This window comes from Oncorhynchus mykiss, chromosome 1 (genome assembly GCF_057628025.1).
Source record: "Oncorhynchus mykiss isolate SJ-2025 chromosome 1, ASM5762802v1, whole genome shotgun sequence".
Classification (NCBI taxonomy): domain Eukaryota; kingdom Metazoa; phylum Chordata; class Actinopteri; order Salmoniformes; family Salmonidae; genus Oncorhynchus; species Oncorhynchus mykiss.
Window position 1 is genome coordinate 34,113,399 of NC_143022.1, and position 24,094 is coordinate 34,137,492.

General features: G+C 43.4%; 1 protein-coding gene across 9 annotated transcripts in view; it reads right to left on the bottom strand.

The window, feature by feature from the left end:
* Positions 1 to 24,094, bottom strand: part of LOC110532201 (FERM domain-containing protein 4A) — a 204,393-nt gene that overhangs the window by 154,790 nt on the left and 25,509 nt on the right. For 2 of the 9 annotated variants that reach the window (XM_090229196.1, XM_090229212.1), the window contains exon 1: positions 4,562 to 4,851. The exons of 4 other annotated variants lie outside the window; for them this stretch is intronic. In XM_090229196.1, coding sequence (XP_090085322.1) covers positions 4,562 to 4,594 — 33 coding nt within the window. In that variant the 5' untranslated portion in view covers positions 4,595 to 4,851. Of the gene's footprint in view, positions 1 to 4,561; positions 4,852 to 24,094 lie in introns of those variants that run through there. 3 more of the 9 variants (XM_090229233.1, XM_036975959.2, XM_090229198.1) reach the window with 2 other exon arrangements.

The following is a 24,094-nucleotide window of genomic DNA, read 5'->3' on the forward strand; positions in this document are numbered from 1 at the left end:
AATAATCAAGGGAACAGAAATTAGAGATTGGGAGACATGATAGACAAAGTGAGAGAAAGAAAAAGGAGAGAGATAACAGTGCCACTGGTAATTGCGGTCTCAGAAAGAGTTTAGCTCTATAGGCTCGAACACACCGATAGCGTTTGCCTGTCAAGAGTACTTGCGAACCGAGTGCAAATCAATTTTACATGTCTGCAGTCAGACGTCAACAGCGCTGAACGATCGGTAGAAGAACGGGAGATCCATTCAGTGTGCAACCCTTTAGGCTTGGGAATGACTATACTGTCTCTACTCTCTCTACCAACCCCAACTCCCACCAGTCTCTTTAACACCGTTTAGTGTTTAAAGTAACATATATCGAGTTGAAGTGTACCAATCAGAATTGGAAAGTGTTCATATGTGAGTAACCTGACACAAACCCATTCAAATGTACAGTATACTGTTTGAAATACTGACCTTCTTTTAGCAGACAACTGTCATTATGTCTGACACTCTAGTCAATGAAATCCATGGAACTCCCCTTGGCTGTTTGGTTTGGCTTGGCATGGCTGGGATTGATATGGAGATGGCACTGATACATTAGGGCTGGGTGGAGGGGGTGGCACACACAAAGACAGACGGCTACGGTTGACTATGTGCCAAGTCTCTCTGGCCAATGTTATCCCCCAAACCACTCCTAGCCCTCCTAGCCACCCAATAACTCTCCACTTGGCTCAGATCACAGAAAGATCTGGAAAAACCTATTACAGAGATCAGATGGACTGCCAAAACAGAAAGAGTGAGTGAGAGAGAGAGAATGAGAGAAAGGGAGAGAGCGGGTAGAGAGAGAGAGAGACAGTCTGGAACCATTGATGTAGGGGGATTGATGGAGGAGAGTAAAGGGGAATGAGATGAGAGGAGAGGGGGACGAGTGTTACAGTGTGTGAAAACCCTGATTGGACAAACCCCTTCAAAATTGGTTTGTAACTCACTGGTCGTGAATTTAAGTGTGAACATGTTGAGTGGAGAGGATTAGATCAGACTCACTCTACCATACACACACACGCACACGCATGCACACACACACACACACACACACACACACACACACACACACACACACACACACACACACACACACAGAGATGTGCGTACATGGGGTTGGAACTCACTGTGCTCACTGTGTTCATTTTATAGTCTAAGAAGTCCATGAAAATAATATTTGTCCTCACTTGATGTTCTGAGGTTTTCAAGCAAGAGACAACATGCTGCAACCAGCTTGACTTTGTTACACACTCAACAGTTTATAGCCAACAGCTTGGATTTACACCTTCACCACTCTGTGTGGCTGGGGAACACTGTTAACATTTTGGTAGAGTAGAGAGGTGGTGTGTGTGTGTATATGTGTGGGGGGGGGGGGGGGGGGGGGGCACAGGGGAGAGAGGGGTGAGGGGAGGGAGAGAAGGCTGTAGAGATGTGAAGGGAAGGGGGATTCTGTCTAAATTACCAACTCTCCTCTCCCAGGAGATATTAGAACTACACAGTCCTTCAGCCCACTGTATATCTGGGATTTTGTGTGTGTGTGTGTGTGTGTGTGTGTGTGTGTGTGTGTGTGTGTGTGGGGGGGGGGGGGGGGGGTGAGAGAGAGAGAGGACTATTCAGTGCATATCTTACTGAACAATGGACATTAATCACCACTGCACTGTAACGGACAAACAGAGAGCAACATTTCACCTCCCATCCCTGATGATAATAGTAGAATGCTATTTTATCTGGTCATAGCAGCAGCAGCAACAACATATACAGCACTGCCCTTCCCCATCTCTATTGTATACTATGATGTTTACTCACACCACACTCATACATACACAGGGTATCTACAAATGTTATGCTCAGCCAGGTTACCTGTGATACAAGTCAGTATTCCACATCCATCCATGTCTGAGTACGTCGGGAGATGAAGTGGAAACTGGGCACTAAGGGCAACAGTGAGCGCTGTTACCTTCAAGTAGGTTTCAGTTTTGCTAGGACATTGTGGATGGTGAATTGGTGTAACCGTCTGCCTTTGATTCTGAAGGTTGCAAGTTCAAATCCAGCGATCCAAAGTTGTTTCTGGAGATTTGTGTTTTAAGCCAATCCCAAACCTTAACCGTTCAAAATTAAACGTTTTATGTATATATTTTTTACCCCCTTTTTCTCCCCATATCCAGTAGGTAGTTATGATCTTGTCTCATCCCTGCAACTCCCCTACGGACTTGGGAGAGGCAAAGGTCGAGAGCCGTGTGTCCTCCGAAACACGACCCTGCCAAGCCGCACTGCTTCTTGACACACTGTTTGCACCAATGTGTCGGAGGAAACACCATCCAACTGACGACCGAGGTCAGCTTGCAGATGCCCGGCCAGCCACAATGAGACAAGTAAATCCCGAGACAAGTAAATCCCGGCTGGTCAAACCCTCCCCTAACCCGGACAATGCTGGGACAATTCTACACCGCCGCATGGGTCTCCCGGTCATGTGACACAGCCTGGGATCGAACCCAAGGCTGTAGTGACACCTCAGCGATGCAGTCACACACCTTACAGCGTTTTTTAGAAACATGGATGAACGTCTAATTCTGACAGGAGATTGTGAGACCTGGTAGGTTATGCTATATGCAAAGCATATTGGTTCACTGATAATAAAACACATACACACCCTCTATCTTTATTTTAATCTATCTCCCTCTCTCACTTTGCATGGAACAAATGGAACAGTAGAGAGACTCTGTATGAAACAAATGGAACAGTAGAGAGACTGTATGGAACAAATGGAACAATAGAGAGACTCTGTATGGAACAAATGGAACAGTAGAGAGACTCTGTATGGAACAAATGGAACAGTAGAGAGATAGGAACTGCTATGATTGAAACACACACACACAGCATGTAAACCTGAATTCTCACAGCAGTATGACTCCTCTCTTCAACATTCTGCCCATCGCCCCTAGCAACGGCGGCAATCATTAACTTTCCCTCTGACTTCTATCATCACCACGGTGACAGCAGCATGAGAACCCAAATTGTTAAGGCAACCAAACCCTGTAAACAAAATTTCCAAGTTCATCATCACCATAGTGGTGCGGAGTGGTGCCAGGAAAATATTCTCTCCTTCAACTTCAACAAAAGGAAGGAGCTGATCGTGGACTTCAGCAGAGAGAGCACGCCCACATCCACATCGACGGGGTCACAGTGAAGAGGGTGAAAACATTCAACCTGAAATGGTACATTAACACAGACAGTGTGGTGAAAGGGCAACCTCAGGAGGCTGAAGAAATTCGGCTTGGCCCCTAACTCCCTCAAAAACTTCTGCAGATGCACCATCGAGAGCATCCTGTCGGGCTGTATCACTGCCTGGCACAGCAATTGCATCGTGCACAACCGCAGTACTCTCCAGAGGGTGGTGTGGTTAGGCCCATGCCCTCTAGGGTATCTACAGCACACAGTGTCACAGGAAGGCAAAGAAGATCATCAAGGACCTCAGCCACCAGAACCACACGCTTGTTTACCCCGCTACCATCTACAAGGTGGCGACGGTACAGGTACATCAAGGCTGGGACTGAGAGACTGAGAAACAGCTTCTATCTTCACATCATCAGACTGTTAAATAGTTAAAGCCTGCTACCACCTGGTACTCTACCCTACCCCTTAGAGACTGCTGCCCCATGTGTATAGTCATTGAACACTGGTCACTTTAATCACGTTTACATTTTTACTCACTGTTCTTGCCACAATGAGAACTTGGTCTTTTACTAAATTGGGCTATCTTTTATATACCACCCCTACGTTGTCACAACTGATTGGTTCAAATGCATTAAGAAGGAATTAAATTCCACAAATTAACTTTTAACAAGTCCCACTTGTTAATTGAAATGCATTCTAGGTGACTACCTCATGAAGCTAGTTGAGAGAATGCCAAGAGTGTGCAAAGCTGTCATCAAGGCAAAGGGTGGCTACTTTGAAGAATTTCAAATATAAACTATATTTTGATTTGTTTAACACTATTTTGGTTACTACATGATTCCATATGTGTTATTTCATAGTTTTGATGTCTTCACTACTATTCTACAATGTAGAACATAGTAAAAAAAATAAAATAAAAAAAACTTGAATGAGTAGGTGTGTCCAAACCTTTGACTGGTATTGTACATATAGAGTGGGTAAAAATATATATACTTTATACAGCATATATATAGTTATTCGTGACTTTTGTTTTGGGGATTTGTCTGTATTGGTAGGTATTACAGCACTGTTGGAGCTAGAAACATAAGCATTTTGCTGCACCTACGATAGCATCTGCAAATATGTGTACTCGACCAATAACATCTGATTTGCTTTGATTTAGTAAAATTAGCCCGGGTAACTAACACGCACGCGCGCGCACACACACACACACACACACACACACACACACACACGCGCGCACACACACACACACACACACACACACACACACACACACACACACACACACACACACACACACACACACACACACACACACACACACACACACACACACACACACACACACACACACACCTACCCTGGTCCTCATGGGAGAGAGCAGTCCTTCCATGTCAGATCCTGGTAGTCAGTATATTATATTCCAGATGTATAGATCCTTTTAGGAACGTTGTTAGGGATGATGTCTCATCCTCATCATTCCCAGTATTTCCACTACAACGCTCTCGATTCGACCCGAGACCAGAGGAGACTGGGAGAAGAGTGTGAGTCCTCTCTCGCTGGCGCGCACGCGCACACAGACACAGAGGGGCGCATAGGAGGAAAGGACAAACTCGCTGTGTGTCGCTCTTCACAGCAGCTTCTGTGTGCAGTGACGTGTAAGATCTCTCTCTCTATGTCTCTCTTTCTCTGTCTCTCTATGTCTCTCTGTCTTTCTCTCTCTCTCTGTCTCTCTGTCTTTCTCTCTCTCTCTGTCTCTCTGTCTTTCTCTCTCTCTCTGTCTCTCTGTCTTTCTCTCTCTCTCTCTCTATGTCTCTCTGTCTTTCTCTCTCTCTCTATGTCTCTCTGTCTTTCTCTCTCTCTGTCTCTCTATGTCTCTCTGTCTTTCTCTCTCTATCTGTCTATCTGTCTTTCTCTCTCTCTCTGTCTCTCTGTCTTTCTCTCTCTCTCTATGTCTCTCTGTCTTTCTCTCTCTCTCTGTCTCTCTATGTCTCTCTGTCTTTCTCTCTCTATCTGTATATCTGTCTTTCTCTCTCTCTCTATGTCTCTCTGTCTTTCTCTCTCTCTCTATGTCTCTCTGTCTTTCTCTCTCACCCCTCCCTCCCTCTCTCACTCTCTTGTTCTCTTGCCCTTTTCCCTCCTACTAATTTCTATCTCCCTATTGCTACCCTTGCCTCCCTCGTTCTCTCCCGCTCTGACCCTTGGCTGGGGTCATGGTGTGTGTGTGTGTGATTGAGTGTGTGTGTGTAAGGTTCAAGGGGTGTCTTCTCCAGGGCTTGATTGTTCCACCAGACAATAGAAGCTCCTAAATGCCTAGCAACCTGATCTACCTCTATTCTCTTACAAGATTGGGGGTGATTCACACACACGCACACACACGGGCATATACCCTAGGGATGCACCAACATGAAATGCATCCTTACATTATAGGGGCATTCCATTCCGGAGTTCTGCTGGGAATTGCACAAAACTAGCAATCTCACAGATCAAAATGCCACCTACCTACTGAATTTAAAAATATGTATTTTTAATCCCTTGACTTCCAACCATACGTGGCACACACACAAATGTGCCACCAGCGCCTCCCTTTATTTTAAAGGGTTTTGGGGGTTCAGCCAAGCTTGACAGCTAGCTTACTAGCTTAAGTTATGCTAATGTCTATGTGAAAAGATAGTTGATTCCTAATTTTATAGCCGGCTATTTGCCAGCAATGTACAATCATCTACACGCCACAGCTAACAACAATAAAGCAAAATGGCTTACTTATAACTTGAGCATAAATATCTAGCCTCCCCATAGACCCCTAGCTATGTAGTTTGTGGCAGAAGTGCTAACGGAACCTGGCCATTTGCAAGGTATTATGGAATCAGTCAATATAAAATACTGTATACCCCTTTTAAGTTATACACTGAGGAAATCACTATAACCAGCCAACCAGCCACCCAGCTCTGTCCTGGATATCATGAGTGGGTGCTTAATGGAGTGTGTGTACGTGAGTGTGTGTGTGTGTGTTTGAGTATGTGTGTCCGTGCATGTGCGTGTCTGTAGAATGGACCAACAGGGTGAAGCCTCACCTCTGCTCTCCGAGCGGCATCTCGGTGTTACCATGGCAACAGCATTCGTCACCGACGAGAGAGAGCGAACAACTGAGACCATTAGAAGAGACAACCTCTGAATCAGGGACCACAGTACTGAACAACATGCTAAGTGCCACTCCTATCTTATTTATTTCAAGTGTCAAAGATAGGATCAGTCCTAATGTGCCATTACAGAAGCAAATCCTAATGTTAGGACACTATTTAGGACCTGTAATCTGCTAACCTCAATAGTGTGCTCACCCTCTAACCACACTACTGCTGTTCAATACCTGTACTAGCTCCAACACGACAGTGATGAGATCATGAGAGACAGTCCCGTAGTACTAAAGAGTATAAGGAGATGAATTTGCAGGATGTCTTTGGCCTGTATTCTCTCTGACCTAGTTACAGCACTAGGAATTCAATTAAACCCTCTGGAATTACCATAGAAGATCCTCTCATTAACACACGTACCCACCGACACACACACACCAAAATGAATTACCACAGAGGTATAGCCATTAGTATCACACTGTGCCATTTAACTCAAGGTTAAAGTATGTCCTTACTATAGCCTAGATATCAATTAATAACACATTGTGATCTGAAATTAACCTCAAATTAATGACCTACACCTTGTCATTCATGACTGTATGGATTTAACATTATGTCACTAACTGATATTAGTAGTAATGTAGAGCTAGCTATGCCAGGTGTCCAGGAGTGGGATGAAGTAATGTATGTCTGTTTTTGTGTGTCTCTGTGTGTGTGTGTGTGTGTGTGTGTGTGTGTGTGTGTGTGTGTGTGTGTGTGTGTGTGTGTGTGTGTGTGTGTGTGTGTGTGTGTCTGTGTGTGTGCTTGTGTGGTATGTCCATGTGGGAGTGTCTGCATCTCTACCTCTACAATTACCACTGGTGACTGCGGGACTAGTAATTGATTCGTGCCGACAACCAGGCAATTTACTGCGACGCTGATACACCATCGATTTACCACTGTGACTGGATGACACAGACATCCCTGCACAACAACGCACAGAGACGATCAATTCTCAATTTCACCAATACCAGTTAGGAAAACATACCTAAAATATATCTTAAATATAACTCCAAAATGAAGCCCATCCAAAACTAAGTCTACATTCTTTCAACACATCTCTAAACCTCGTATTTAACAGTACATAACTCAAAAACCCAATTCAACGACTCATCTAGTCTCTCCAGTCCTCTAGAGGTAAAGCAGGGTTGTATACAGAGTATAAATCCAATATGGAAGAATAATGGAGAAGAGATAATTGACTGAATGTGTTCTCTCTCTCTCTCTATATATATACCCTATTTCCCTTATCCCCTGCTCCCACTGCAATTCCCCTATTAATTCTACGAACACTTTCTCTGTCACCCCCTTTCTCTCACTCTTCCTCGCCCACTCTCTTCTCTTCCTCTCTGTATCTTCTCTCTCTCTCATTGTTTCTTATTGTTTTGCCCCATGTCTCAGTCTCCTGCTCTTTAAATCTCCATCTTTCCAATCACAATTTTCTCTAATTCAATCTACATTTCCACCTGACCACCCTCTCAAGGTTCGTTGAGTGGTTGGTGCTATCGTCTGTGGACCATCTGTGATGTCCCTGGGTTGACTCATAAGGATTATGTGTCATACGTCTTGATGTAGTATTCTGCTTGTGTGTTTGCACATGCATGCCTGACACCTACAGAAAGGAATTCAGCTGCTCAGAATTACTTCCAGACTTAACAGTGTCATGACGTTGCCCTGTTGGGTGAGGTTTATGACCCCCCCCCCCCCCCCCCATAAATACCTTTCCCCGTTTCTCTCCACTCTACAGAATGGACTCTTGGAAAGCCCTGTGTTACCACAGAGAGAGTATGGTAACATCAAAAGGTTAAGGAATGAAACAATATTTCCCTTTCTCAACCAGTTGAAAGGTTGGTACTTAAAGAATATGACGTCAGATCAGTTGGACATTATATCTGTTGATAGGATGACATAAATTGTATCTTTGAAAGTCTAGACATTCTAGTTATCAGATTCACATGGAATTGTTCTGCAATTTATTTGTGAAAAGATTACAATCATTTTAGCTTCTAAATTAGAGAATTTTTTTCATAAGAAAACTATGCTCACTCAGTGGCCACGCTCAAGTGAACAGACATTGGTTATGAAACATGCCCTTCTCTCCCCCAAATCAAAAGCCCGCTGACAGAAGTCAAATTTAGTTCCCGACGACGTGAGGACTGCTGTCCATACATTTAAGCTAATTTCAACTAGAACCTAATGAAATTAACATTTAGTTCCTGATGGCGTGAGGACTGCTGTCCATACCTTTATTAAAAGGGCTCATTTCAACGTGGAGGTGACGATCACCACGTTGGAATAGTGAATTTCGACTAGACCAGCCAGAATACAGCGTGAGCTGATTATAGCAACTTGGTATGAACTTTGAACGATTATTCACTAAAGAAGTGATACATTCTAGATGTCGAGTTATCAGCTGCAGCTGTAAACATACGTGGCCTAGGAAAGGACAGACAATCTCAGAAGAATGACAGGGTACTTTAACGTATCCACTCTACAACACTACTACCAGAAAGATTCTTCAAAAACATTTGGCGATCTCCGCTGGGTAAACCAGTCTTCTATCTTCAACCCATCTACCGAAGCGCAGCTCAGAATAAATATTCTATCTTCCATTTGCCTTTTCCAAATGGCCGGTTACTAGAACGCATAAGATTCTGTATTGACGGTAGCATAGCTTCTCAAGGTCTGGTAGACCCAATCCCTTTTTCCCTCAGTCTTCCCGCTCTTTCATTCAAACCCAACCCCCTTCCTCATATCAGGTTAGCGCAAAAACAAATCAAATGTATTTATATAGCCCTTTGTACATCAGCTGAAATCTCAAAGTGCTATACAGAAACCCAGCCTAAAACCCCAAACAGCAAGCAATGCAGGTGTAGAAGCATGGTGGCTAGGAACAACTCCCTAGAACGGCCAAAACCTAGGAAGAAACCTAGAGAGGAACCAGGCTACGAGGGGTGGCCAGTCGTCTTCTGGCTGTGCCGGGTGGAGATTATAACAGAACATGGCCAAGATGTGCAAATGTTCATAAATGACCAGCTTGGTCAAATAATAATAATCACAGTAGTTGTCGAGGGTGCAGCAAATCAGCACCCCAATAGGGGCTTTTCATGACATGATTAGTAATTGATGTGTGATCTACCCTGTGTATATATATATGTCATTCTGTGTGATTATTTTGGTATTTAGTAAATAAATAAGGTTTGTGTGTTTTCTGATCTTTAAAAGTGTGGATTCGGGAGATAACCGTGGTTCCGTGGTGCCCCAGGTTATTAATGTTTTAATTGTTGCATGGTTTAATTTAATCACGTAGTCAATTAAATGTTAGGTAATCAATTTGATAAAATAGCATGTCTTATAATTTAATCAGTCAGAGACACGACAACAGGTAACTGGACTACAAGCACACACATACACACGCACACACACAGATTTCTAGAATATGTAAATAACTTTATCTTGAAGCTAACGACCATATCGTTATGCAGACTAATTTAAATCTGGATTCATATTAATAACATGATTTTAGGGGAAAAGCAAATTTGACCACATTATTCCCAGGCCAGGCACCACCATGGAATATAATTACTATGCGGTCCACAACACAATCACCCAGAGAGACTAGCCAATTCACACAACCAACCTAGTCCATCAGACCATGTGATTACCACACACACACACACACACACACACACACACACACACACACACACACACACACACACACACACACACACACACACACACACACACACACAGTCCTACCCCTCCATTCCCACACACTCATTGGTAGTGTATATAATTGAATAAGTGCTGTGTTATAGCAGCAGCAGTTCCAGTGGGGAGGAGGTGAGACGAGAATCTTCACAACCTGCTACTAACATCTCATTATACTGCTGACCCCTGACCGTGTGTGTGTGTGTGTGTGTCAGCCATGTTGGCTCAATAAACCCCAGGGTCCACAGTTTCCTGCTGCTCACTTATTAAACCTGGCGGGATGGATACCACACAATCTTAGGCCTGATAATGTGCGTGTGTGTATTTATCTGAATTTATACATGCATGCTTCTGTTTACTGATAAAGTATGAGAAAACACAGGTGAAATGGTCATTCCAGTCAGCCAATGCAGTTGCACTGCCTGCAATGTTACAAACATAACAAACATAACATTGCAATGTTACAAACATAACAAACATAACATTGCAGTTTAATGGTGAAAAATATCCCAAGAAGCAATGAGCATAGTAACATGGTTTTAAAATAAATGTAATTTATATAAATATAATAGAGGCAGTTTTAATAGAAATTGGATTTCTGCTGTAAATGCATACTAATGTAATTGTACAGCCATAAGCAAAGCTATAGGCACAATAATGCATGTGTAAAGGTGCATGTGTGGGGTGGCAGGTAGCCTAGTGGTTAGAGCGTTGGGCCAGTAAACGAAAGGATGCTGGATCAAATCCCGAGCTGAAAGAGTAACTTACCACCGAGTTCCAACCTTCTCTGGAAGCAGCGTCAGCACAAGAACTGTTAGTCGGGAGCTTCATGAAATTGGTTTCCATGGCCAAACAGCCGCACACAAACCTAAGATCACCATGCGCAATGCCAAGAGTCGACTGGAGTGGTGTAAAGTTCACCGCCATTGGACTCTGGAGCAGTGGAAACACGTTCTCTGGAGTGATGAATCATACTTCACCATCTGGCAGTCTGACAAATCTAGGTTTGGCGGATGCCAGGAGAACATTGTGTAATGCCAACTGTACAATATGGTGGAGGTTGAATAATGGTCTGGGGCTGTTTTTCATGGTTCGGTCTAGGCCCCTTGGGTGGAGGCTCTTATGGCAGAGGGTTCACCAACTCCATATTAATGCCCATGATTTTGGAATGAGATATTCGAGGAGCCCATGTCCACATACTTTTGGTCATGTAGTGTATCTACAGTATCTGTATGTGTCAACAGAGGCAGAATGACTTACAGCCCCATCAAACCCTAACACACTTTACTGCTGACACACAACGTTAACCTGTCAGCCATTCACACACACATGCATGTGCACACATGTTAGGGGTAATAAATGGCATTGAGGCTGTAACACACCAAAATGTTGAATAAGTCGAGGGGTATGAAATACATTATTTATGTCTAAATATATGAAGACACCAAGAAGGTCAATTACAGGTCAATTACTTTTTAATGCATTTAACTTAATTCATGTAGACCCAATGAACAATGTTATAATGTGGTTAATGTGTTGTGTTTATTATCAGGCATTTTAACCCCCACCTTGACCAATGGTAAACAGTGCATGTGTCCTGTTAGTACAGTGGCTATTATATTATTGAGTGAATTCGATTAATGCAACTGTTTCAAACTGAATTAATCAGACGTTTACACATCATATTGTTATAAATAAACTTGGTTAATGTCACGTTCGGACCTTTATTTCCTTTGTTTTGTATTTATTTAGTATGGTCAGGGCGTGAGTTGGGTGGGCAGTCTATGTTTGTTTTCTATGTTTTGGGGCATTTCTATGTTTCGGCCTAGTATGGTTCTCAATCAGAGGCAGGTGTCATTAGTTGTCTCTGATTGAGAATCATACTTAGGTAGCCTGGGTTGCACTGTTTGTTTGTGGGTGATTGTCTATGTTGATTGCTTCTTTCAGCGCAGTTTGCATTAGCTTCACGGTTGTTAGTTTGTTTATTGTTTTGTATAGGGTTTTCAGTGTTCAGTGTTTTTCTGTAGTAAAATAAATGATGAACACATACCACGCCGCATTTTGGTCTTCCGATCCATCTCGCCTCTCCTCTTCAGATGAAGAGGAGGACGACCGTGACAGTTAAATGTTCCTCAAAAAAATATGTTCAAGCGTTCACACGCTTAAGTCACCCCAAGTCAGAAAAAACGTGTTCACACTTTCACATGTTCAACTGTTCATTTGTGGCATTTACCACGCATGCACAAAAATCGTCCCTCCCTATGTCCCTCTTCAGCCCCACTCCCCCCAGGAGTAGATGAGTGGATGGGTGGGGGAAGGGACAAAGGAGTGGAGAAGATAGTAGAGAGAGACAATATGCAGATAGGACAATGCTAGACAATATACCACTCACTGCAACCCCTTCTGCACGAGCGACACCGCCCCCTTTCCCTATTTCCCTCTTCCCTGTCTCCCCAGTCCCTCTGTCTCCCCTCTTTGCTCCTGTGTTTTTTTTCTGTGCTTCAACAAAACAAATGCAATTACACTCTTCAGAAAACATTCTAATGGATTTCGGCTGTTGGCTCTGTTCACTTAAAAGAGCCGTTAATTTGGCTCCCAAACGGCTCTTTGTTCAGTAGTGCTTAACAATTGGTGAAAAAGCATGAAAGATTGTACATTTATAATTGAAAGCCTTAAAGGTTGCCTACCATTATGTCAGTTTGTGAAATGTGAGTTCAAATACATTTTTACCAGGTGAAATTAGATTGCTTGCAAATTTGTAAAAAAAATATTTACAATTTAGCGTGGACCAGAATGAGGCTCTCTCCTCACTATCTATTGTTCCTGCACTGAGGAATTATCGCATTCAGATAATTTTTTTATAATTTATCTATAGATAACCGTTGTCTGGAGCTAAAAAGCAGTAGTAGCAGTATGCAAATCAGGGAGCCAAATGAACGGCTCTTTAATCCCGATGTTCACCAAAAAGATCTGTTCAAAAAGAGCTGTTCGTTCGCGAACGACCCATCACTATAGGCTATTTCAAATAGAAACCTTAAACACTTCGATGTGTAAAACAACACGAGGCACATCCAGAAGAGGACTGGCTACCCCTCAGAGCCTGGTTCCTCTCTAGGTTTCTTCATAGGTTTCTCCCTTTCGAGGGAGTTTTTCCTAGCCACCGTGCCTCTACATGTGCATTACTTTCTCTCTGGGGTTTTAGGCACGGTTTCGGTTTCTGTATTTTTTTTAACAAGGTAGGCCAGTTGAGAACAAGTTCTCATTTACAACTGGGACCTGGCCAAGATAAAGCAAAGCAGTGTGACAAAAACAACAACACAGAGTTACACATAAACAAACGTACAGTCAATAACACAAAATAAAATAATAATAGAAAAATCTATGTACAGTGTGTGCAAATGTAGAAGACTAACAAGGTAGGCAATAAATAGGCCCTAGAGGCGAATATAATTACAATTTAGAATTAATACTGGAGTGATAAATGTGCAGATGATGATGTGCACGTATAGATACTGGGGTGCAAAAGAGCAAGAGGGTAAGTAATAATATGGGGATGAGGTAGTCGGGTGTGCTATTTACAGATAGGCTGTGTGCAGGTACAGTGATCGGTAAACTGCTCAGACAGCTGATGCTGACTCCAGCTTCAGAGATTGTTGCAATTCGTTTCAGTCATTGACAACACAAAACTGGAAGGAAAGGCGGCCAAAGGAACTGTTGGATTTGGGGATGACCAGTGCAATATACCTGCTGGAGCGCGTGCTACAGGTGGGTGTTGCTATGGTGACCAGTGAGCTGAGATAAGGTGGGGCTTTACCTAGCAAAGACTTATAGATGACCTGGAGCCAGTGGGTTTGGCGACGGATATGTAGTGAGGGCCAGCCAACGAGAGCATACAGGTCGCAGTGGTGGGTAGTATATGGGACTTTGGTGATAAAACGGATGGCACTGTGATAGACTACATCCAGTTTGCTGAGTAGAGTGTTGGGGGCTATTTTCTAAATGACATCGCCGAAGTCAAGGATCGGTAGGATAGTCAGTTTTACGAGGGTATGTTTGGCGGCATGAGTGAAGGAGGCTTTGTTGTGAAATAGGAAGCCAATTCTAGATTTAATTTTGGAATGGAGATGCTTAATGTGAGTCTGGAAGGAGAGTTTAAAGTCTAACCAGACACCTATGTATTTATAGTTGTCCACATACTCTAAGTCAGAACCATCCAGAGTAGTAATGCTAGTCGGGCGGGAGGGTGCGGGCAGCAAACGGTTGAAAAGCACGCACTTAGTTTTTCTAGCATTTAAAAGCAGTTGGAGGCCACGGAAGGAGTGTTGTATGGCATTGAAACTTGTCTGGAGGTTTGTTAGCACAGTGTCAAAAGAAGGGCCAGATGTATACAGAATGGTGTTGTCTGCGTAGAGGTGGATCAGAGAATCACCAGCAGCAAGAGCGACATCATTGATATATACAGAAAAAAGAGTCGGCCCAAGAATTTAACCCTGTGGCACCCCCATAGGGACTGCCAGAGGTCAGGACAACAGGTCCTACGATTTGACACACTGAACTCTATCTGAGAAGTAGTTGGTGAACCAGGCGAGGCGGTCATTTGAGAAGCCAAGGCTATAGAGTCTGCCGATAAGAATGCGGTGATTGACAGAGTCGAAAGCCTTGGCCAGGTAGATGAAGACGGCTGCACAGTACTGTCTTTTATCGATGGCGGTTATGATATCATTTAGGACCTTAAGCGTGGCTGAGGTGCACCCATGACCAGCTCGGAAACCAGATTGCATAGTGGAGAAGTGCTCTTATTCTCCATGGACTTTACAGTGTCCCAAAACTTTTGGAATTAGTGCTACAGGATGCAAATTTCTGTTTGAAAAAGCTAGCCTTAGCTTTCTGACTGGATATATTGGTCCCTGACTTTCCTGAAAAGTTGCATATCGCGGGGGCTATTCGATGCTAATGCAGAACGCCACAGGATGTTTTTGTGTTGGTCAAGGGCAGTCAAGTCTGGGGTGAACCAACGGCTATATATATTCTTAGTTCTACATTTTTTGAATGTGGCATGCTTATTTATCCTCTACTGACGGAATGAGGTCAATATTCTTCCAGGATACCTGGGCCAGGTCGATTAGAAAGGTCTGCTCGCTGAAGTGTTTTAGGGAGCATTTGACAGTGATGAGGGGTGGTCGTTTGACCTCAGACCCAGTACGCACGCAGGCAATGAGGCAGTGATCGCTGAGATCCTGGTTGAAGACAACAGAGGTGTATTTAGAGGAGAGGTTGGTCAGGATGATATCTAAGAGGGTGCCCATGGTTACGGATTTAGAGTTGTACCTGGTAGGTTCCTGGAGGCCTGGTGCATGGCACCGGTACAGGTGGCACCGGGCTGAAGACACGCACCTCGGGGCGAGTGCAGGAAGGAGGCACAGGACGTACTGGACTGTGGAGTCGCACTGGAGCTCTGAAGCGTAGAGCTGGCACAATGCGTCCTGGCTGGATGCTTGCTAGAGCCCGGCAAGTGCGGGGCGCTAACACAGGATGCACTGGGCTGTGACGATGCACCGGAGACACAGTACGCAGAGCCGGCGCAAGATATCCTGGTTCAAGGAGATGTACTGGAGAACAGGAGCGCTGAGCCAGCACCATCCGTCCTGGCTGGATGCCCATTCTAGCCCGGCAAATGCGAGGAGCTGGAATAGAGCTGGAATGCGAACTGGAGACACTGTGCGAATCACTGCGTAACACGGTGTCTGACCAGTCACACGCTCCCCACAGTAAGCATGAGGAGTTGGCTCAGGTCACCAACCTGACTCAGCCAATCTCCCCGTGTTTCCCCCAAAAATGTTTTATGGGGCCGCCTCTCGTGCTTGTCTCGTTGGTACAACTCCTCGTAATATCGCCGTTCCGATTTCGCTGCCTCTATCTCCTCCTTAGGACGGCGATAATCCCCAGCCTGCGTCCAGGGTCCTGCTCCATCCAGAATCTCCCCCCAGGTCCATTCCTCCTGAACACACTGCTTGGTCCATTTTTGGTGGGATCTTCTGTCACGTTCGTTATAAGGATCGGACCAAGGCGCAGCGTGGTATGCGTACATTCTTATTTATTAAAAGAATGAACACTGAACAAACTAACAAAATAACAAAACTAAACTTTAAGCTATACAAACGAATGCTGACAGGCAACTGCACATATACAAGATCCCACAAACACCAAAGGGAAATGGCTACCTAAATATGATCCCCAATCATAGACAACGATAAACAGCTGTCTCTGATTGGGAACCATATCAGGCCAACATAGAATTACAAAAACCCTAGACAATACAAAAACCTAGACAATACAAAACTAGCGTACCCACCCTAGTCACACCCTGACCTAACCAAAATATAAAGAAAACAGAGATATGTCAGGTCAGGGCGTGACAAGTTCGTGCTAAACACTGCTGCTAGAATCTTGACTAGAAGCAAAATATTTGATTATATTACTCCAGTGCTAGCCTCTCTAAACTGGCTTACTGTAAAGGCTAGGGCTGATTTCAAGGTTTTACTGCTAACCTAGAAAGCATTACATGGGCTTGCTCCTACCTATCTCTCTGATTTGGTCCTGCCGTACATACCTACACAAGACACAGGCCTCCTTATTGTCCCTAGATTTCTATGCAAACAGCTGGAGGCAGGGCTTTCTCCTATAGAGCTCTATTTTTATGGAATAGTCTGCCTATCCATGAGAGAGACTCAGACTTGATCTTGACTTGATCTTGACCTTTAAGTCTTTATTGAAGACTCATCTCTTCAGTAGGTCCTATGATTGAGTGTAGTCTGGCCCAGGGGTGTGAAGGTGAACGGAAAGGCACTGGAGCAACAAATTGCCCTTGCTGTCTCTGCCTGGCCGGTTCCCCTCTCTCCACTGGGATTCTCTGCCTATAGCCCTATTACGGGGGCTGAGTACTGGTTTACTGGTGCTCTTCCATCCCGTACCTAGGAGGGGTGTGTCACTTGATTGGGTTGAGTCACTAACGTGATATTCCTGTTCGGGTTTGGCGCCCCCCTCGGGTTCGTGCCGTGGGGGAGATCTTCATGGGCTATACTCTTGTCTCAGGGTAGTAAGTTGGTGGTTTGAAGATATCCCTCTGGTGGTGTGGGGCTGTGCTTTGGCAAAGTGGGTGGGGTTATATCTTGCCTGGTTGGCCCTGTCCGGGGGTATCGTCGGACAGGGCCACAGTGTCTCCCAACCCCTCCTGTCTCAGCCTCCAGTATTTATGCCGCAATAGTTTATGTCGGGGGGCTAGGGTCAGTCTGGAGTTTTTCTCCTGTCTTATCCGGAGTCCTGTGAGAATTTAAGTATGCTCCCTCTACTTCTCTCTCTCTCACTCTCCCTCCCCTCCCGGAGGACCTGAGCCCTGAGACCATGCCTCAGGACTACCTGGCCTGATGACTCCTTGCTGTCCCCAGTCCACCTGGTTGTGCTGCTGCTCCAGTTTCAACTGTTCTGCCTGCGGCTATGGAACCCTGACCCGTTCACCGGACGTGCTACCTTGTCCAGGACCTGCTGTTTTCGACTCTCTCTCTCTCTACCTCACCTGCTGTCTCTTACTCTGAATGCTCAGCTACGAAAAGCCAACTGACATTTACTCCTGAAGTGCTGACCTGTTGCACCCTCAACAACCACTGTGATTATTATTATTTGACCCTGCTGGTCATCTATGAACGTTTGAACATCTTGGCCGTGTCCTGTTATAATCACAACCTGGTACAGCCAGAAGAGGACTGCCTACCCCTCAGAGCCTGGTTCCTCTCTAGGTTTCTTCCTAGGTTCCTGCCTTTCTAGGGAGTGTTTCCATGCCACCGTGCTTGTTGCATTGCTTGTTGTTTGGGGTTTTAGGCTGTGTTTCTTTATAGCACTTTGTGACATCGGCTGATGTAAAAAGGGCTTTATAAATACATGTTCATTATATTGGCACTCCCTAGTAGGAGCAGTCCTCCATAGGAATGAATGTAAATCTACCATATTTCAATTAAATGTTTCAAGGACAAAATTATATGTATTTAAGTATGTTTTGTTGTTGTAGTGGAGACAGTTACATCAGTACTCTCTAAAAAAATACTTTAAGGTAAACATATTTAGTATATACAGTATAAATGTTTATCTCACATAATATAATTAAAACGTTTGCATTAAGATGTCTGTAATAGAAGAAACATGTCAGAAACGTATTTAGACGCTAATAAATGCATTTATATAGCTTCCAATCTATTTTTTAAATTGAGGAGTGCCAAGATGGCTGCACGGTGGCTTCAAAACAGCGCATCCTGTCAGTCATCCAGGGTTTATTGGACAGAGACTCACTTGAACAGGGAATAAGTTACAGAGGCATGCAGGTACAGTGAACAGCACATGGGGAAAGAGAGAGAGAGAAGTGCTACAAGTGCAAATGTTTCGACTGTACACTTTCCACATGTTTGTTGAATTTAAATGAATTGAATGAGAGTGTGAATGTCACATTCAATGTTCTTTGGTTTGATCATTGTTCAAAGCAGTATTCTGAAGGGAGTGATCCGGTAAGTCTGACCTGTGACATCTGACCCTGCCATACTATTACCACTAAATCAATCTCCCACCACGTAGAACAGCTTTCTGCTCATATAGCTTCTCCTTTAACACTGGCCAATAGCTTTGACTCAGGGGGAAGGTTGAGAGAGTAGGTGTCTGAGGGATTACAACAGTAAGCTGGAATCTACTGGTTAATTACTGACTAAATCAAATAACCACATTTAACATCAGACATTATACAAACACAATGGTCCTGCTGGAGAGGGGAGATAAGCTGGAGTAAATTGATAGATCTAGAAATTAGTGTAGATGAAACATACACACACACCCACACACACACACAATATCTCACTGGTCCTTTTGCAAACCATGCACGTGATGAGTACCTTGTTGGATCAGACTTGACAAGATCATCTACCAGAGCTGTGTGTCAGGTGCTAACCCACTCCCAGGCCATGAGAGAGCAGGGAAGTTCTTGTCATTGATATTCTCTTGCAGACATGTTCAATATGAGACTTGTTAAGACTTGACATTCATGCATTAGGCTATTAGTGATGGGCATTCCGTGGTGTTTCGGTGAGTCGGATCTTTTGGCTCTGTTCACCCAAGAGCCGTTCATGTGGATCCTAAAGAACTCCTTGTTCAGTAGTGTTAACAACTGATGAAAAACCATGAAACATAATGCACTTCTAATGTACAGCCTAAAAAGTTTGCCTACCATTATGTGAGATCATGAAATTTGAGTTAAAATGCATTTTTACCGGACGTGAAGGGTAACTTGCAGGCTCAGACTTCAGCTACTAGAGCTGTGTGTCAGGTACTAACCCACTTCCAGGCCATGTTTGAGACAGCAGGGCAGATCTCATCCAGAGGGACTGGCTCTGACATCCACTTGAAACATTGTTTTTTTTTTGTTTATTAGGCTAAATCACGCTTTGTTAACATATGACTTCAAAGTGATCTGTTCTTGCAATTTGTAGTCATTGACATTTCAGATTTCCATATGATAATGTTTCACGAAGTAGTTTGGTTGTAGTGAACAACTTTTTCAAAGTAAATTTAGTTAGTTAAACTTATTTTTCTTAAGGGTAGCTTTAGTGTAACTTAACTTCTTCATTTGTGATGTAATTGGTAGCTTGGTAAACTATATTTGTAGAGTAGCTTCCCCAACATTGCATGAATCATCAAGTTTGCGGACGACACAACAGTGGTAGGCTTGATTACCAACAACGACGAGACGGCCTACTGGGAGGAGGTGAGGTCCCTCGGAGTGTGGTGTCAGGAAAATAACCTCACACACTGATTGTGGACTTCAGGAAACAGCAGAGGGAACACCCCCCTATCCACATCGATGGGACAGTACTGGAGAGGGTAGTAAGTTTTAAGTTCCTCGGCGTACACATCACGGACAAACTGAATAGGTCCACCCACACAGACAGCATTGTGAAGAAGGCGCAGCAGCGCCTCTTCAACCTCAGGAGGCTGAAGAAATTCGGTTTGTCACCAAAAGCACTCACAAACTTCTACAGATGCACAATCGAGAGCCTCCTGTCACCGCCTGGTATGGCAACTGCTCCGCACACAACCGTAAGGCTCTCCAGAGGGTAGTGAGGTCTGCCCAACGCATCACCGGGGGCAAACTACCTGCCCTCCAGGACATCTACAGCACCCGATGTCACAGGAAGCCATAAAGATCATCAAGGACAACAACCACCCGAGCCACTGCCTGTTCACCCCGCTATCATCCAGAAGGCGAGGTCAGTACAGGTGCATCAAAGCAGGGACTGAGAGACTGAAAAACAGCTTCTATCTCAAGGCCATCAGACTGTTAAACAGCCATCACTAACATTGAGTGGCTGCTGCCAACACACAGACTCAACTCCAGCCACTTTAATTATGGGAATTGATGGAAATTGATGTAAAATATATCACTAGCAACTTTAAACAATGCTGCTTAATATAATGTTTACATACCCTACATTACTCATCTCATATGTATATGTATATACTGTACTCTATATAATCTACTGCATCTTTATGTAATACTGTACATGTATCACTAGCCTTGCCTATGCCGTTCTGTACCATCACTCATTCATATATCTTTATGTACATATTCTTTATCCCTTTACACTTGTGTGTATAAGGTAGTAGTTTTGGAATTGTTAGGTTAGATTACTCGTTGGTTATTACTGCATTGTCGGAACTAGAAGCACAAGCATTTCGCTACACTCGCATTAACATATGCTAACCATGTGTATGTGACAAATACATTTGATTTGATTTGAAGAGAAAACCCTTCTATCCTTTCAACCCAACTACAGCTCAGAGACACGACTATCTTATCTGTATACTGCAGAGATTGAGAAGGGGAGAGGGAGAGGAGAGAGAGAAGGAGAACCACAGAGATAACAAATGTTGATTCTGGGAACATTCTAGGAACGTTCTCCGAAGGTTGTGGGAACGTTCCCTGAACGTTATACCAATGTTCCCTAAAGGTTCAAATGGATGCTTTTCTTAACGTTCTCTGAACATTTTCGTTTGGTTGTATGTAGGTAGCGGGGAACGTTCTGTGAACGTTCTCTGAAGGTTACAAAGTTGGGCACATTCTGTAAACGTTCTCTGAAGGTTACACAATTAGGAACATTCTGGGAATGTTCTCTGAAGGTTACCAATGTTCCTTAAAGGTTCAAACCGATGGTTTTCACAACGTTCTTTGAATGTTCTCTTTTGATTATATGAAGGCAACTGGAATGTTCTGGGAATGTTGTCTGAAGGTTACAAAGCTGGGAACACACTTACACCCAGGATTACACAATTAATTATGAACAACAACACAATTACGGTTTCAATTATCAATTTGTTTTATAAAACTGTTTGGAGAAATCTGATTGACATATACACACATACACTGACTTATACACACAAACACATGCACAAGTGCGCACACACACACACACACACACACACACACACACACACACACACACACACACACACACACACACACACACACACACACACACACACACACACACACCCACTGATATCACACACACACTGATATCACACACACACTGATAATGACTGATATCATACAAGATGGAGGGAACGTTGGAACATCACTAACGAAATTACAGTTAATAAAAAATGTACACTTGATCTAGTATGTATAAACTAATGTATAGAATTTATCATTCAAGAGAAAATTCAGAAATTCTACAGCACAACGGCAGAGTCATGTCTTAAGTGTAAAACTAACAATTACTCAATAATCCATGACTTCTGCGAATGCTATAAAGTCCAAAAGTTATGGGCGGAGTTAGAAAGTTATTGGTCAGAAATATCACACACACACACACACACACACACACACACACACACACACACACACACACACACAAAGGATTACACAATTGTCTTGTTTGAACACCGTTCACTCCTCCACAACCTCCTATGCAACCCTCTCTGCGAACCTGTAAACTAAAGAGTTCTTAATAATTAGTTATAACTTCAGAAGTATCAGTGTCCCTTCCACGGGACGGTTGAGCTAACGTTTGCTAATGCGATTATCATGAAGTTGGAAGTAACAAGCAAGCTTCCCAGGACAGAGACATACAAGTATCTGATATTGGCAGAAAGCTTAAATTCTTGTGAATCTAACTGCACTGTCCAATTTACAGTAGCTATTACAGTGAAATAATACCAAGCTATTGTTTGAGGAGAGTGCACAATTTTAAACACGAAAAGTTATTAATAAACAAATTAGGCATATTTGGGCAGTCTTGATACAACATTTTTAACAGAAATACAATGGTTCATTCGATCAGTCTAAAACTTAGTAAATACTCTGCTGGCCAGAATGAAGTGGAATGAATGAATTAAGTTGCACCTGGGCTGGAATAATACATTATGAAGTGGAATGAATGAATGAAGTTGCACCTGGGCTGGAATAATACATTATGAAGTGGAATGAATGAATGAAGTTGCACCTGGGCTGGAATAATACATTATGAAGTGGAATGAATAAATGAAGTTGCACCTGGGCTGGAATAATACATTATGGCCTTTCTCTTGCATTTCAAAGATGATGGTACAAAATAAATACGAAATAATGTTTTTTTTTCTTCTTTGTATTATATTTTACCAGATCTATTGTGTTATATTCTCCTACATTCCTTTCACATTTCCACAAACTACAAAGTGTTTCCTGTCAAATGGTAGTAGAATCGAGAGAATCGAGACATAACACAAATCATGTCACATACACACAAAAGTGATGAAAGAGAGAATGCTGTATTGGCCAGAAAACAGACTGGGAGCAGGACCTCAGCAGATCCCTGACCAGGAAAGACGGTCACCACCGGGGCCAAATAATTGTCACTTGACTGTTAGTGGACTTTGTAAGAGCCATTTTGCCAGTCTGTGGTCGGGATTCAAGAAAACTGCACAGTGCAGAAAGCGCACTGAGAATGATTACTTTCTGTGTACCAGTGACATGGTTGTGTTGGCAGTACGTCAAATTCTGCAATCAAATGATCAAGGAGGAGAAGTCTTTATCCTGCATCATCAAAAGTCCTTGCGCTCGCAATGACTAAGGCATGGATGGCAAATCTTGGTGTACATGCTCCTGCTCTTGAAGAGAAACCTGTGTGGAAGGAATAACAGAGGGAAAACAAACAGAAGGAAAAGTAGGCAGTTTGAACTGGACATCAAATATTTAGCAATACTTGTGCCCTCAATGTTTAAAAGCAGAGAGGAGAGGAGCGACATGAGGGAAAACAAGAAAGCTCCCACTAGGATGGACTCACAATAACAAAAGCTCTTTCCTCAATGAATAACACTGAAACAAAACACAAACTCTCATTCCATGTCATACACTCAGAATGTGCAACCTAAGGATAGGATATACACAGTGGAGGACCAAGAACAATATTAATCCTCCTACAGACCCCTTGTCCTTGAGTGGCCCAGCCAGAGCCTGGACTTGAACCTGATAGAACATCTCTGGAGAGACCTAAAAATATCTGTGCAGCGACGCTCCCCATCTAACCTGACAGAACGTGAGAGGAGTTGCAGAGAGGAATGAGAGAAACTCCTCAAATACAGGTGTGCCCAAGAAGACTCGAGGCTATAATCACTGCTAAAGGCGCTCAGCAAAGTACAGAGTAAAGGGTCTGAATAGTTACAATACCATTCAAAAGTTTGGGGTCACTTAAAAATGTTCTTCTTTTTCTAAAGGTAAGCTAATCTTTGGCCCAATAAAATAACATCAAATTGATCAGAAATACAGTGTAGACATTGTTAATGTTGTAAACGACTATTGTAGTTTTTTTAATGGATTATCTACATAGGCGTACAGAGGCCCATTATAAGCAACCATCACTCCTATGTTCCAATGGCACGTTTTGTTAGCTAATCTAAGTTTATCATGTTAAAAGGCTAATTGATCATTAGATAACCCT